General features: G+C 53.9%; 7 protein-coding genes across 7 annotated transcripts; 5 read left to right on the top strand and 2 right to left on the bottom strand.

Annotated features, from left to right (window-relative positions):
• Nucleotides 1–69: 69 nt before the first annotated feature.
• Nucleotides 70–2,715, top strand: EI97DRAFT_430927 (uncharacterized protein). Its single transcript, XM_033797812.1, has one exon. It carries the CDS (start codon nt 383–385, stop codon nt 2,396–2,398), a length of 2,016 nt encoding a protein of 671 aa, XP_033656198.1. The 5' UTR covers nt 70–382; the 3' UTR covers nt 2,399–2,715.
• A 277-nt stretch (nt 2,716–2,992) lies between these two features.
• EI97DRAFT_448533 (putative Ran-specific GTPase-activating protein 1) lies at nt 2,993–5,875 on the top strand (the record flags this gene model as incomplete). Its single annotated transcript, XM_033800167.1, has 9 exons — nt 2,993–3,322; nt 3,362–3,623; nt 3,672–3,800; nt 3,854–3,935; nt 4,925–5,073; nt 5,206–5,357; nt 5,419–5,538; nt 5,595–5,715; nt 5,787–5,875. 9 exons carry the CDS (start codon nt 2,993–2,995, stop codon nt 5,873–5,875), a joined length of 1,434 nt encoding a protein of 477 aa, XP_033656197.1.
• EI97DRAFT_215987 (uncharacterized protein) lies at nt 5,711–6,194 on the top strand. The gene is made up of 2 exons (XM_033793822.1): nt 5,711–5,715; nt 5,787–6,194. The coding sequence occupies exon 2, from the start codon at nt 5,889–5,891 to the stop codon at nt 6,117–6,119; it is 231 nt and encodes a 76-aa protein (XP_033656196.1). The 5' UTR covers nt 5,711–5,715; nt 5,787–5,888; the 3' UTR covers nt 6,120–6,194.
• Nucleotides 6,195–7,619: 1,425 nt separating this feature from the next.
• On the top strand, nt 7,620–8,566 carry EI97DRAFT_430923 (uncharacterized protein). Its single transcript, XM_033797811.1, has one exon. The coding sequence runs from the start codon at nt 7,838–7,840 to the stop codon at nt 8,513–8,515; it is 678 nt and encodes a 225-aa protein (XP_033656195.1). The 5' UTR covers nt 7,620–7,837; the 3' UTR covers nt 8,516–8,566.
• Nucleotides 8,567–9,118: 552 nt separating this feature from the next.
• EI97DRAFT_413387 (DUF1760-domain-containing protein) lies at nt 9,119–11,233 on the bottom strand (the record flags this gene model as incomplete). The annotated part of the gene is made up of 1 exon (XM_033796790.1): nt 9,119–11,233. The coding sequence occupies exon 1, from the start codon at nt 11,159–11,161 to the stop codon at nt 9,119–9,121; it is 2,043 nt and encodes a 680-aa protein (XP_033656194.1). The 5' UTR covers nt 11,162–11,233.
• Nucleotides 11,234–11,421: 188 nt separating this feature from the next.
• On the top strand, nt 11,422–12,266 carry EI97DRAFT_413386 (Sm-like ribonucleoprotein; the record flags this gene model as incomplete). The annotated part of the gene is made up of 4 exons (XM_033796789.1): nt 11,422–11,538; nt 11,596–11,691; nt 11,741–11,777; nt 11,825–12,266. 4 exons carry the CDS (start codon nt 11,422–11,424, stop codon nt 11,878–11,880), a joined length of 306 nt encoding a protein of 101 aa, XP_033656193.1. The 3' UTR covers nt 11,881–12,266.
• Nucleotides 12,267–12,386: 120 nt separating this feature from the next.
• EI97DRAFT_215862 (uncharacterized protein) lies at nt 12,387–15,154 on the bottom strand. The gene is made up of 4 exons (XM_033793820.1): nt 14,881–15,154; nt 13,553–14,731; nt 12,965–13,504; nt 12,387–12,915 (listed from the first exon to the last, which is right to left on the bottom strand). Exons 1-4 carry the CDS (start codon nt 14,890–14,892, stop codon nt 12,673–12,675), a joined length of 1,974 nt encoding a protein of 657 aa, XP_033656192.1. The 5' UTR covers nt 14,893–15,154; the 3' UTR covers nt 12,387–12,672.
• Between the last annotated feature and the right edge of the window lie 111 nt (nt 15,155–15,265).

The raw sequence follows: 15,265 nt of genomic DNA, 5'->3' as shown, positions 1-15,265 counted from the left end.
TCTCTCTCTCTTCTTCTCCCTTCCTCTTCCGTGGGCGATCTCAAACCACAGGCTCTGCTCCCACCTGTTTGTTCAAAGCCTGGGAACTCATATTAAGCTTCACGTCCCATCTACCCACTCCACTGCACGGAATCCACGGCGGAGCGAAGCTAAATAGTGGACCCGCAGCGTGCACGTCCCCGCGGAGGCTCCCAGTTCATTGAGGTTAGGCAACGGCCCTCCAAGCTTGCTCCCCAAAGAGGCGCTCCTCTCTTGCTCCTACTTCCCAACTTCACCTTCTGGTTTGGAGCTTCCTTACGTTACTGGCTATTTGGGTTAACTTTCCCCAGGTTTGTATCTACATCTACCAAGCTCGGATACGCTCCTCTCCACAACCGGCACCATGAGCACCAACCCTGGCTCGGAGACATCCAGAGCTGGGATGGAGTCGTCCACCGAGAGCACTTTCGAGTTCGTGAGCAGGAGCATGTATGAGACATCTGATGACGATGGCAACACCCTATCCGTCGCCTCCGCCGACGCTCGCGGTTCAGACGACTTGAGCAGCTTCGGCGACATCGATGATGATGGCTTCCGCTCCGATGAGAGTGATAGTAGCAGTGAAGACGAACTCGACGCCACCCCGCAGGTCTCATACCACCCGGATGCCGCCTCCGAAAGACCGCATCCACCAGAGTCGGATAGTGACATGGAGTCATCCACTCCTGATTCACGCAAGGGACCAGCAGTGTACATGGAGCTATCTGAGGCACGTCTAGGAGATGGTAGCGGAGCCGTGGACTTATGCCGCGTCGTCAGTGAATACAACGCCAAGTCCAGCACGCCTCCAGTGCTTTCCCGATTCGGCTACCCTGATCTCCGAGTCGTGGTCAAGATGCCTTTGGCTCGTGAATGGCTCCCAAGTTCTACATCCTACAGAGTCCTATACGTCGGTCCCATCGCTTCTTGGCTGGTGGAGGAGATCAACACTCATATTGGAGCTGCGCTTAGCGTTACCCCCACATCATCGCGGTTCCACATCTTCCAAACCTTCACAAGAGCTGGGACTGCTTCCTCCAGCGGAGTGCAGCTTGAACGTGCTGGGGCTGAGCTTATTGTGGACCACTGCCCTGGCCCTGTGGCCGGATGTACTGCACAGAATGTACCTTCCGCCACAGTCGCCCTGAACGATGGATCGCAAATCACTTTCGGCGAAGATGGGACCATTCGGCCCAAGTCCGCTTCTCTTCCGGATTTAGTCGTCTTCGGTCATCCTGGGGCAGATGTCGCGGGCGACCCCGTCGAGATTAGGTTTGCGTTTAACCGTGCCCGGAGTATAATAAAATCGCTTGGAATTCCAAGCCTGGATATAACAGCGGTGCCTAATTATCAGGGACGTCCAGTCCATTTCCAAACCAGCAGTCTCAAGATGTGCGTGGAGGGTCGACACAATAAGGATCAAGAGTATGAAATACTAAAGGCCCTTCCCGTCGATCATACAGCTTTCATTGGTATCGACCCTGTGCATCTCAACATGCACTTGGCATATCTGAAGGAGCGATCTAAGGTGAAGGGAGGACCTCCATACCACACGAGCAGCGGCAAGAGCGCACTCGCCAATATCCGCAAACGCTTGAAACTTTCAGCCCCTGCGATCAATTATCGAGACATAGTGAGGCTGCTGATCGGTTTGATCTTAGGTATACTGGTGATTGAGGCTGGATTATGGTCGCTCTCTTACCGGAACACTTCAATCTCGGAGGCTCTGACATCGGACTCACCTAACAGCCTGCCGAGTCCATCCATCAAAGCTTTGAAAGCAACATCCGTGGTGAAGTCGCCTTCAGTGACGCCGACTTTAAACATCCCGAAGGATCTTACAGTTCTGCCGCCGAAGCAGCACTCAGGCAGGAAGTGGCGTAACCTCCTGAACAGAACGAAAGAGGAAACCGTCGGTAATTCCACCGTTGACTCCATTAGCAGCGAATGTGTACTTTGCAGCCTGGAGACCATGTCAGAGCAGCTTCGTCGCCTCGAGTCCCTGTCAGAGCAGGCTGCGTCTCTGTGGAGCAAAGAGATCATGCGCCAAATCCGGAAGCGCTCGGCTCAGGCCAGCGAGTTAACACGATACTGCGCGGACCGAGTGTGGCAGAAGACCCAACCGCTGAGAACAGCTTCTTACAAGGATGAAATTCTCAGTCGTATCCAGGAGAGCTCACTGAAAGCCCAGGCGCTCAGACGTTACTACGAAGACCGCGTCTGGCAGGAAACGCGTCCCCTCAGGACATCCCCGTATATGCTAGAGGTACGCGAGCAGGCGCTCCGATTGAGGTGCAACATTGAGGCGAGGCTGGGTAAGCGTGATTCACGGTCCTGCAAACTTCTGCAAGATATACAATCTCGGACGAAGAAGAGGTAAGTAGATGGGATAGATAACGGGTATCGAGGCGTTGGTCGGCCTCGAAGGAGTACTACATCACCATCGATTCTCGGTAATGTGGACAGGCGTTCTTGTGACGGGTGTCATTGGGGGTTCCACGGAGTACGGATTTGGCTATGAGAAACAAGCACATGTTCAAGGGATTTGAAGTCCTAGGTTTCGAAAGAGGATTCGAGCATCAGCTATTGGAGCATATGGACGGTCAGGGGAGCCTAGGTCTGAACTGGACGGTTTCTTATTCTGTCTGTTTGCTCGAAATGGTGGATTTGTTTTGTACAGCCGATTCGGAACCATCGATTCCCAAAGTGATGCCATATGGTTTGAGAGTAGGTGCCTGACAGGCGACAACTGCCAACCCCTTGAAAGGGGTGAAGGCCCTGCACGTGCGGGCACCTAATTGGTCATAGCGCTGGCGCTGCCCCTCCATCCACCGCCACATTTGTTTGAACTTCAGGCTTGCTCGCCCAACACATAAACTCAACAGACGTCCTCCTTCTTGCGACACTCCTCTCAGCCATAACCCAAGCCTCTGAACCTCCTTCCACACTTACTTGAATTTCTTCACAGCTCAACATGTCCGAAGCTGCTAAACCCGACCCCTCCGCCGAGCAGGCCGCTGCTCCGGGCGCGACTCTTGTTAAGGATGAGACCGAGAAGGTTACCACTGCCCCTACCGAAGCTTCCAAGTCTCCCGAGAAGCAGGAGGATCAGCCTGCGGCCTCTGTTACCGAGACCGTGACCAATGCCGCTACGAGCACTGCTGCCGCCGTCAAGGACAACGTCTTCTCCATGTTTGGTGGCGGACCCAAGAAGGAGAAGCGCGAGGAAGAGGACGACGTTGATGAGCCGTCAGGTTCCTCGAAGAAGAAGGAGGCTGCCGATGTACGTGTCTTTATCTCGCAAGTCGGCAAATTCGGGAGCGTGTAACTGACCTGATCCCAGGACGAGAATCCCGAGCAAGAAGTTGACGTCCACTTCGAGCCCGTCGTCCGCCTGACCGACAAGGTCGAGACGAAGACCAACGAGGAGCTCGAGGAGCAAGTCTTCAAGATGCGCGCCAAGCTGTTCAAGTTCGACCGCGAGTCTAGGGAGTGGAAGGAGAGGGGCACTGGCGATGTCCGGTTACTGAAGCACAGGGAGAATGGCAAGACTCGTCTGGTTATGCGTCGGGATAAGACTCTCAAAGTCTGCGCCAATCACTACGGTACGTTTTATTGGAAATCTAGAAAGAATCTGCCTAACAAGCGTTCAGTCGTTCCCGATATGAAGCTCTCCCCAAATGTCGGCAGCGATCGCAGCTGGGTGTGGAATGCCGCCGCCGACGTCAGTGAGGGTGAGCCTGAGGCTCAGACACTTGCTATCCGTTTTGCCAACAGCGAGAGTAAGTCGCACAATCTACGCTTACGACCAAATGATACTGATTCGTGCCTCCAGACGCCAACGCTTTCAAGGAGGCTTTCATCAAGGCCCAGCAGGAGAACGAGGCCCTTTTCCAGACAGCTGAGAAGCCTTCCGAGTAATTGTGGGTGTGCGGGAATGTGGATATGCGGTGTTCTTAGCGGGTATATGCGATGAACGTGTGACGGTTAGTAGTGGAGAATGATGGTATTTGACACTGTTATCATACAGCGAGAGATCCCCCGATGACTGCACATATATAGTATGTAGCATCATAAATGGGCCTTTATGATTACGAAGGCTTTCCCCAAAAGATATATGAGAAACGAGGATTTGCTGAAGCAGTGTCTACATGCAAGACTCGGAAAGTTGCACCATTGGGAGTGGTTGACGGTGAAGCTGCTGTCGGTGTCTAGGTAGCGCCCTGTTCCCAACTCCTGTGCTCTTTGTGTAAATACGGTGAAGCTCTACACTCGCCTGAGTGCTCGCCAGGTAACCATTTGGTCCCAATTTGCCCATTTGTGGTTGTTACAATGGTCACCGCTGAATGCTAGCAGACCCACGTGTCAAGATATCGCTTTAACTTACAGTAAAGCGACAATTTCTACAACTTTACACACCGCAATTTAAATACTCTCTTGATATATATCTTAAGAGGATTGCTCTACCTAAGCGGCCGGTTCCTCACACAACTACACGCCAAGCCCGCATCTATCGCAAGCTCGGGCCAACCCGGCATGCGCGCCTTGCGACCTCAACGCAACCTCCGCATCGACGCGCCTCTTCAACAGACTCGTCTATCTCTACAACCTCGCAGAAACCGCCCGATAACTCTCGCCCTCCCGCGATCCAAGATGCCGTCCTCGGACGTACGTATTCTATATTCGCAGCGGCTCCATGTAGCGAAATATCTACTGACGGTTCCTGCAGGTCAAGCGCCAAGTCAAGATCATTACTACCCAGAAGATCATGTACGTCTACCCTACGTTTCCGTTCGCACACCGTACCTCCAGAGAGAGCATCGTACTCTCCTCGCCTCTCCTATTGCCGAACCAGATGGCGGCATGTGGCCAATTACAACCGGGCTAACCACTCTTCTTCTCGCAGCAATGAGCCGTCCCAGGTAGAGGGATTCCCGATGCGGCAATGGAGCATCGAGCTCTGGCTTCTGGACGACAATGGAAACGAGGTGCCGGCCAACGTGTTCGAGAAGGCGGTGTACAACCTCCATCCTTCGTTTGAGAGGGCGAGACAGAGTATGTGGATCCCTTCCCTTCCTCTGGGTTTTGGGTATACTGGGATTGAGCGGTCGGCTTTGCATAGTGGCAGGAGGGGCGAGGAGGGAATGTCAAAGTGAATGTGTAATCGTGGGAGCTGACGCCTTCTAGCCTTCAAGAAACCCCCGTTCCGCATCGAGGAAAAGGGTTGGGGAGAGTTCGACATGACCATCGTGCTCACGGCGGCGCATAAAGGCGGCGAACACACCTTGCACCACGACTTGAACTTCCAGGCAGAGAGATACGAGGCCAAGCACCAGGTGGTGAGTACCAATCGACGCACGGCTTTTGCAAAATGGCATGTGGAACTGACGCTCCGTACAGACCTTCAAGAACCCGAAGCCCGAGTTGCTGGCTCTATTGGCGGAGTCTGGGCCTGCGGGCGAGAATGGCGTGAGGGGCAAGGGCGATGCGGGGAAGAAGAAGGGGAGGAGGGACAAGAATGTAAGAACCCGTACTTCACCGGAGCAAAGGAATCTCCGGCTAACCTGCTCTCCTAGGTCGACATGGAGAAACTCGCAGACGGGCTCCAGCGCCTCACGGAAGACGACTTACTCCACGTCGTGCAACTGATCCACGAGAACAAGACGGCCGATTCGTACACTAAGAATGACGTTGAGAGTGCGTTTTCCGATTCATCCTTATCTCATACCCCTCATGCAAGAGCTACGTGTACTAATGATGGCCTACAGACGGCGAGTTCCACGTCGATCTCTACACCCTCCCCGATTCGCTCGTCAAGATGCTCTGGGAATTCACCTCCGAGAAGATAGGCCTGTAGCACGTGTCTGAGGATGGACCACCCTCTCCTACGAGCCAGGAGGGTATTGAGCATGGGGTGCAACATCTTAGTCTTCACGGCCGACCGGATCGCCCGCAACGTCGCAGGCATGGCCGAGAGCCCAGAATTTGACAAGTCCACCAGCATGGTCGCCTCGATGCAGACCGCTGGGGGGTTAGATGTGTCCTCCTTCCTTCTGTCAGTCTTTTTCTTTTTTACCTTTGACACCTCCTCTCGACAGTGATTTGAAACGGAGCATTGGAGTTTGCGGGGCGCTGGGTCTCTCGTTGCCCAAGAAAAAATCGATTTATGAATAGGTATATTCTTTTTTGGGGGGGGAACAAACACACCTAGGCTATGCGGGTTCTTCTGCTTTCTTTTTCTTCAGGATATTTATTCTTTTGCGTCCCATTTTCTTTCCTTTTTTTCATAGTCATGGAAGGGCTGCGGGGGGATATGTATCTTGCAGGTATGGTATGGATTGATACCGTGGCGGGGGGATGAAATGGGATGGGATTGGCCGGTGAAGGCTTTTCTTTCTAGCTGGGTGGGTAGGTGGGTTAGATTGGGAAGGGGGGCGGGGGGAATAGGATCGGTGTGATGGAGATACCTAGGTAGTAATTCAGGGGTATGATTCATTTGAGGAGGATGCGGAGTGTATGGTGGTGGCATGCTGCATCATGAATTGGGTGCGTCCCGAGAGGTTCAGAATGTGAGCTGTAGATATTGACATATACGGATCATGCTGTCACTTCGCTGGCTCAGATGAAGTGGTCAGTTGCAGTTTCAATTCGCCTTTCATGAGCCTATCTAGCAAGGATTGCAATACGGAGGGTTGGCATGCCCTGATGGAACTGGTACTTGGTTTTACTTGTTCCTTCCGCTCATGAAGAATTCCTGCTTTAATTCTTTTTCTTTTCTGATTTGAATGTAAGACTACCTGCATCAGTGGCCTTATATCTTCCTCCTCTTCGCCCCCGGCGCGCTTCCGACTCCCCCACCGCCGTTGCTGAGCCCTCGCGTTTTACCGGTTTCTGAGGCCGATGAGTCCATGAGATCGTGAGGGCCGTCGAGCGAGGCGCGGAAGAGGCGCTTCACACCACTGGTAGAAGTAGTAGTAGTAGTGCCGTTGACTGCGTGTGATGGCCCGTTTGCAATATTGCTTCGGGCACCGTTGATGTTACCGTTGTTGGGAGGACTCGCATGCCCGTTTCTCACACCATCGTCTGCCCTCGTGGTTGAGCTCGGCCGCGATGGCGAAGGCGATGGCGAAGGCGAGGGCGAGGGCTTCTCCCCTCTGGGATGAAATCGTTCCTGCTGCGGGCTGGAGAATTTGATGCGCTTCCTCCTGCCGATGTCTGCGCCTGTTTCTGTGTCTGTATCCGTTTCCCTCTTCCTTTGCCTCTGCCTTTCCCTCTCGCTTTCCCTTTCCCCTTGGCTTTGGTCTTCCCTCCCGGTGGTATATTGTTCGTTTTCCGCCTCATTTCCCCCTCCCTCTCCTCCTTCCCTTCCTCCCTCCGCCCCAGCGCCAGCGCTAGCATTCCCTGCCTCATTTTCCAGAGAGTCTACCTCCTCCCACTTCCTCTTCACGCTCGTCCTCGGCGCCGCGCCGAGCTGTCGCAAGCGGGTGAGCGCGAGACGCCGGTTTACTTCGTCGGTGACGTCGATGTAGGCGATTTCGTACGCAGCAGGGGCATGATCATCATCATCATCATCATCATCATCATCATCATCATCATCATCATCATCATCATCATCATCATCATCATCATCATCATCGCCGTTGCTGTTGCTGTTTTTGTTGCTGTTGTTGTTGGCGTTCCCGTCGGCATAGTCTGCAGGTACGTCCGGGTGTATCGATTCAGCCGGAACGCGCGTAGAGGATGTGTGTCTTGCGTGTGTAGGCGCGGATTCGATACTGAGACGCTGGTCGCTCCTGAGGGGTTTGCGTGGGTGGGTTGGATGGGGGTGCTGCGCTGCGTGATCTTTCTCTTCTGCTTCTTCTTGTTCTTGTTCTTGTTCTTGTTCTTGTTCTTCTTCTTGTTCTTCTTCTTGTTCTTCTTCTTGTTCTTGCTCCTGTGCTCTCCAGGCGTCGTCGGAGAGAGCTTGCGCGGCGTCCAGCGCTTCGATGGCTTGGATGTCGCGCTTCCTCGTCCCGTTCGTTCTCTTCGTCGCCATACTCCCGTCGTTCTTCTTGCTGCTCTTCTTCCACCCCGTCTCCCTGGCGCCAACCCTCCCCCTCAGCCGACCCAACCCCTCACACAGCTTCCCCGCCATGCCCTTCAGAGCGCTGAGTTCGCGAGCGAGCCACTCGAGATCTACATCTCCACCTCCACCTCCATTGCCATCTCCATCCCCACCTCCATCTATAGCATTCCCATTCCCTCCTCCATCTCCTTCTCCTGCTTTGCGACTAGTTCGTGGAAGGCGAGATGCCGCATCGATGCCGTTGAGCTTGTTGACCGCGTCGAGCGAGTCCGTCAGGAAGGCGAGTGTGGACGTGAGGGAGGCGAGGTGCGTTGTCAGTGTCTGTGCGGTGGGATTAGTTATTACATCCTTGTGGAGAAAGAAGGACAGAAGGGTGCGGTGCGGGAACCAGGACGCGCGGAGGAAGGGTTAAATATTTGGAGGAGGAAATAGGAGGGAATTATGAGAGAGGAGAGACGTACCTCAACATCCAGAATCGGCGCCTCGGCCTCCGTCGTCGGCCGTGCCGCCATAATGTCTGCTTCCCAATGTCTTCTCTCTAATTGCCGATTCACGCCCAAGTTCGATCCTCTCACACCACTCCAGGCGCCAAACTCCCCTCGCCAAGATCCTGGAAGCCGTAACTGTGTGCAGTGTTTATTGTTGCTTGTATCGTATATCACGCCCGTGATACACGTATATCTTAGAGGTACGGTGTTGTTGGATAGCTGGAGCTAGAGCCACAGGTTCGTTCCGACGAAGATCCGAGTTGAAGCATTTCCGAAAACGGGAATCCGATTCCGTGCGTGCGGAATTATCGGAATGGGGGTTCCGAAGAGATGGGAGTTTACATACCCTTCAACCTGGGATACTTAGTAGCAGTGTACACATACTAGCTAGCACGTTCTTGCATCATTTCCCAGCAAGGCAAAAGAAAATCATTTCATTCATGCTAACAATCAAAGTCTCGCGATATACGAGACATCTCCCAGATCAAGCCACCCTCCGACCACTTGGATCCAACAACCACACTCAGCAGCATTGAAGGCTCTCCCATCACAATCCCAACCCTCTAATCCCCTCCTCCACCCTCCCCACCACATCCTCCAACAGCGCCAAATCCCCCCTCGAACCCCTCACCCCATCCTCCCCCTCTGCCAGCGCCAACTCGCCGCCTTCCTCCAGACTCGCCCTAAACCTCCCAATGGCCTCCTTCAACGGCCTCAGGTACCCCTCCACCATATTGCTCCCCCGATGCAATCCCTCAATATCCAGATTCGCATGCAGCATTTTGGCGGTCAGAAGGAGGTAATAGAAATTCAGGGTAGCCAGGAAGAAGCCCAGCTCGGAGCGGAATGCCATCCACGACTCGGAGATTTCGACCGACGAGTGGAACGTCGCGGTGAGGTCGGGGAAGAGGAATGGGGAGAGCGTGGAGAGGGCAACAGGGGTGGAGAAGATGGACTCGGATTCGGAGGGCGGTTCGGGTGCGGGCTCCTTGGTGGAGGAGGAAGATGGGTCGGTGTGGTCGTGGTCGTGAGAGTGCTGAGGCATATTGGCTTCTAGGGTCTCGCCCTTGAGCCAGCCTACTGCACTGGCTTTGAGATTCTCATAGGGGCAGTGCTCCAGCGTGTCGCGGATGAATGTCAGGCGGACGATGTCGGAGGGGTGGGAACGGAGGACCGTGGAGGTGAGGTAGTGTGCTTGGTAGCGGAGGCTCGGAGAGGCGGTGTTGGCCGATATGAGCGACATGGTCTGCAGGTACTGGCAAAAATGCTCGTCGTCTCTGGGCTCGCCGATCTCGTTGTGCTGAAGGGCGATGAGACCGAGGGCGAGGACAGCGTCTAGGAGTGCTTCTGGCTCGAGGCCGACGGTCTGGAGTCCAGCTGTGCCGATGAAGTTTTTTAAGATTTGCGCATGCGAGGGGAATATCGTCAAGGCACTCTCCTCGCTTGAGCTGGCAGAAGGATAAAGTTCCCTCTTAACAAGCCGTGCCGTATACAAAAACAACGCACCCGTCTTCGACAGCGGAATGTCCGCAGCACTGGCCGGTGGCTCGTCCTCGCGTCCAGGGGTGCCTTGCTTCTCCTTCTCCGGATCTAGGATAAGCTCGCTGAGTTCTCTGCTAGTGATACCCAGATCTTGCGCCATCGCAACCAGCTGTCCCACGATAGCCGATCTTGATTTCAGTCCCTCTTCCTGCGCAAAACGCTCCGCGTATGTAGACTTGCTAGGGACTACACGGTGGGGTTCATACTTCTCCATGAGTCTGCTTGCCCAAGCCAACCCGGGAACATCGCTCTCCGACGAAAGAGATAGCATGTAGTCCTCCAGGATATGCGTGATGAAAGCTTGCAGCAGCCTGTTCACAAGGGTATCTTCTTCGACCTCAGGGGGTTCGCTGTGCGCCTCCGGATCAGGCTCGGAGCGCGTGCCATCCGTCCTGAGTATATCCGCGGTGCTTGTGCGAGGTGGAAGATGCGGCCTCTTAGTCCCCGACAGCGTATTCACGAACTTGACGACAGCATGCGTAAGCTCGTCATTGTGATGTCTCGCTTTGCTGTACGCCGAAAGTACAGCCTGCAGGCTCGTTGAAAGGAATCGACTGGGATACTTCGTCTTGATGCGGCCATGCAACGTAGACAGTAACGCGAGTAGTGCCTGGAACTTGAGCACGGAATGCGGCGGAGGCGTTGACGGCGTCTGCGCAGGGGAACTGCTGGACTCTCCTACGGCAATGGAATCGGTGCCTGGGCCTGCCTCTGCCTGTGTATCCTGTTCTTCATCCGAGTCTCTCTCATCTTCGTCAAAGTCCAACAATCTTAGAGGCTCGGTGACCTTCAGTATACATTCCCTCGGATTGCCTTTCGCAGCAATATCCTCCAGGCACTCTTCTGAAGCAGGTAACAGAGGGAGAAGCAAGTGTATTAAATCCCAGCCAATGTTTGTAGTCAACTCCGTATCCTGCAGCACTTCGTGAAGCACAGGTAGGTTATCCTCAGTGAGGTTGTATTCCACGACCGTTAGGTAGGTCAGATAGTCCGTTGCAGGAGGGCGCGCATCCAACAGAGGATTACCAGTTTTACTTTCTTCAGCCATACTATGAGTCGTCTGCTTCGGAAATCAAAAGTGAAAGTAGAATTCAATGGACCTGTCGCTTGTCTCCGCACATCAGCGCCTGGGAGCTGGTGGGAGCTGGGCAACCTTGGAAGGCACTGACGCAATGTCCCGCACTAGTCCCAAACCTGTCCTAGCGCAAAATCCATCCGTGGTCGCGCCAAGCCCAACACTCAATGTCCAGCGGTATCTTAACAACACAAACGGAGACAAAGTCTCACCCCACGCTCCCTCAGCACACGATGGAAGAAAAAGACGAAGGAGGACATGCCGAGCCGCTTGACCTAGTGCGCCTGTGTCTCGACGAGGTCGTCGTCGTGAGACTGCGGGGGAACCGCGAACTGAAGGGACGCCTGCATGTACGAATCTAACTATGCGATTCTGCTGTGGTATACGAGCTAATTGGCGCGAAATAGGCATACGACAGTCATTGCAATCTTGTGCTCGGAGAAGTGGAGGAGACGATATATATTGTGGAGGAAGAGGAGGAGGATGAGCAGTCGCACGTACGGGTCAGTGGAATCGCGGCATGAGGCAGATCCATACTGATGGGATGCGCAGATAGTGAAGAAGCAGTCGGAGATGCTCTTTGTCCGAGGTAGGTGCTGTGTGGATGGTTAATGTCTGCCAGGCTGACGGTTGTAGGCGATTCGGTTGTGTTGATAGCACCTGCCGAAGGGATTCAGGACTTGCGCAGTTAAGGGCATGGGATGTTGCGTGTGCACCTTACGTTGTGAGGAGCCCTCGCCAGGGGATCAGGAATGGGTCAGAGGCACGAGGAGGACTGGATGCGCGAGACACTCGCGAAGCTTCTATGGACGGAAGCGATCGGAAAATCAGCCGTCGCACCGTCGGCGATCCAAGGCAAGCCGATGAGATGGGCACTTCGCAGTTTCGATTGATACCACAGCCAGGCGGATGAATGAAAGGACTCGCCGTTCTGACGTGCAAAGATGCATTTTGTCTATGATCATCCTCCCAAAACCAGGCTAGGTCTCCCATAGCATGCCAGCCTCCATAGAAAAACGGTGCAAAACAACGACTGAAGGCTACACAAAAGAAAAGTGAGGGTAATTAAGTAATGTTCATGATTCATTTCGTCGTGAATCCCGCGCTCCTGTCTCCATCGTTCCGCTCAATGACACAAGGAAATATTGGAGACGTCCCAGTGTTGAGAGCACTCGAGCTCCCCATCGCCTGTTACTCCGACCACGCAAAGAATTAAAGTGGAAAAGTGGGCTCCAGGGGATTGGCCCTCGATCGAAATGCACTGTGCGCCTGATGAGCTCTTCGCACATGGATGGACTCGCCGGAGCGCCGTGAGTCTGTGAACAATAAACAAGAATGGAAAGAGGTTTGACGTCCGAAGTGATGTTGGTCGCCTAGTGTTGGGAGTTCGCAAATGTCCGTCTGCTGGTGCACTCCTAGAAGAGAATAACTCCTATGAAAATGTCAACGTCGTGAAGTGGGTTTTTCCATGGTATGGATGGTATCTACTTCCGCTTCCAGATCAAGCCATGCCCCGCAAAGCTGTCCCTGGAGGCAAAGGGGAGCTGGAAACCCTTCGCAAGTTCGGTCTCGACGAAGATGGAAGCACGTTTGTAGCGTTTTTCGGTATACTTGTCGAAAATCGCCCCATGATGCTTCCGAGGGTTGTCGCAACATTCAAGTATGACCATGACCAACTGACGAAGCTGCTGTAGGGTATAGCCGGAATAATGTACGTGGCTTTGAGTCTGTTTGCTAGTCAGCAGCATGTTCACGGAGAGCGGAAAGCAGACTAACCCAGTCGCCCTTCTTGAGCATCAGTCGAGCGAGACAGTGCGCTCCGGCTGCCAGAAAACTCGGCGTGCAACCGACAAAGCGCTCATCCATTATAGTGAGCTCAAGGAAATACTTTGCGAGTGTACGTGTCTCCAGGTCATATTCGTCGGCCTTGCTGATCCTTCTGAGAAAACTCATCGGCCCGGGCCAACCCAGCTCAAAGTTTAGCATGCTAAGCATAAACCTTTCGGCCTTCAGGATCTCATCGATCGTGTACGCATTGTCGACCATGTAAACCATCTCCTGAACAGAGGGGCACTGAATTTCCTCATACTTGGCGGCAAGGAACAGAGCAGTAGCGCCCACGAGCTGAAGCTTGCCCAGGGACACAACCTTGCAGGAGAGAAAACGGTCGACGTAATTGACGCTGAGGAACAACGTCTCAGGCAAGAGTGCGAAACGATTGTGAACTTGAACAAGCCAATCCATCAGAACTGAACGCATCGACCATTGTATCTCGGCTTGATGGTCCATATAAGACGCATTGGGAGTCATGCGGTCCTGTGTTTGAATTAGCTATGTGGTGGTGGAGAACCCACAGCTGCTCACCTCTAGAGTACGCATGTACTCGAAAATTTCATCTCCGTATTCTGCAACCATCGAAATGTCCCATTGCTCATCCTCGATATCTTCCACTGTTTTATGCGCCTCTACGTACTGCTTAGCAGCTTCCAGCTCTCGCTGCGACTTGGCCGTAACCCTGGGAGCAAGGACCAACGTAACACCGCCGGTGGTATTGTCGCCTCGAGAACGCAGAGATCGAGCAGTGGTGTATCCATCTGCGTCATAGTACTCTTCTTCGTCATCCTCATCCCAGTATTCCTCTTGGTCTAAGCGAGTTACGGCGTGGGCCTGAGTGACTTCGTCTTTACGATCGTGATCGGCCGGCTCTACTTGCTCTTCAAGCGCATCCAGATATTCATATTGCTCTGTGACCTCAACTTGAACAGCCATTACCTTGGCCTGCTGCTGAATGGTGGAAGCCTTCGTGACGACAGACGCATGCTTTGGTTCAGGGTAAGCGGGCACGTCTGGGATAGGCTGTTGCGCAAGCTGCTGAGCGAGTGGCTCTATGTAGGGCACTTTTGGAAGTGCCTGATGCAATGGCTCCTCCTCCACTGCCTCTACCGCCACTGGTCCGTGTTCGAGGTAAGATTTCGCCTTCGAATGGCCGCCCACAGGTTTACGCGTCCCATCGAGGAGATGAGCAACTTCGACGGGAAAACTTGCAATGTCTACGACAGGATCACAACGCTCCTTGAAAATCGTGGTCGGTTTCTTGTTCAAGGTTTTGCGGATGGGGGCCGATGTGATGCCATCGAAAGCCTCAGGTGCTATGTGCTTGGGGATCGGTGGAACAGCCGTTGTAATGATGGACGCGTTCATCTTCGACGCGTTGACTCCCAGAGGCCTCTGCGGTGCTTTGAGGAGAGTGGCTGACTTCTGTACCTCCTTTGCTGGGACGACAGCGGGGTCCTTGAGCACTTCGAGTTGACTACTCTTGCTTGGCAGATGGATGTCATGCTTGGTCAACGGCTGCCTCAGTGTGTTGCTGACATCTGCAAAAGCCGTGCGCTTTGCCGGCGCCGCCTTGATGCCTTTCCATGGCTCGAGCGTTCCGATTAGGGCTGGTGTAGACTTGTTGCGGTGGTGAATGACCTTTCCGGCAACGCCTTGGGGAGGCGCATTCTCGTCGTTGATGCGGACACATCGAAGGGGACGCTGCGGCTGATAGTATTTTGGTAAGCAATTGCAAACGGACGCGCTCAGGATACATGAAGGGGGGCTGTATGGTTGAATCGTATCGGGCCGTTTACAAGTGATGCTCATGCTGAATAGAGAGGACTAAGGGAAAACATGGAGAGAGAAAAACGTACCCTTGCGTCCATGTCGCAATAGCTGAGCGGCAAAAGTACGTCCAGAGGGCTGAAGAAGGCTCAACGTCGTGTTGCGCAAAGAAAAACAGAGTGCCCAGCAATAAGCAGGAAGAGCGGATGCCCAATGACGGAGGCGCTAGAGTTGAGAGGGCGAGATAAGGAAATTCTCCATCTAAGTTGGCAGCGAAGAAATGCGCGGGCAGATATCGATCGGTAAACACGAGGGAGGATGGTGTTTGTGGTAGTCGTCGAAAGCGGCGCCGGAGCAGAGATAGTAGGGCTGCTGGATGGTGTTGTTTACAGTACGAGGTCGCGCCTCGTCAAGCCACAGTAAGCAGTCGGGCCTGGGGGCTTGGGCTAATGTTAGGAGGGTGGCGCTAGTGCG

Source organism: Westerdykella ornata, assembly GCF_010094085.1.
Source record: "Westerdykella ornata strain CBS 379.55 unplaced genomic scaffold EI97scaffold_4, whole genome shotgun sequence".
Taxonomy (NCBI): Eukaryota; Fungi; Ascomycota; class Dothideomycetes; order Pleosporales; family Sporormiaceae; genus Westerdykella; species Westerdykella ornata.
The sequence above is the reverse complement of the archived record's forward strand: the minus strand, read 5'-3'. Positions and strand labels throughout refer to the sequence as shown.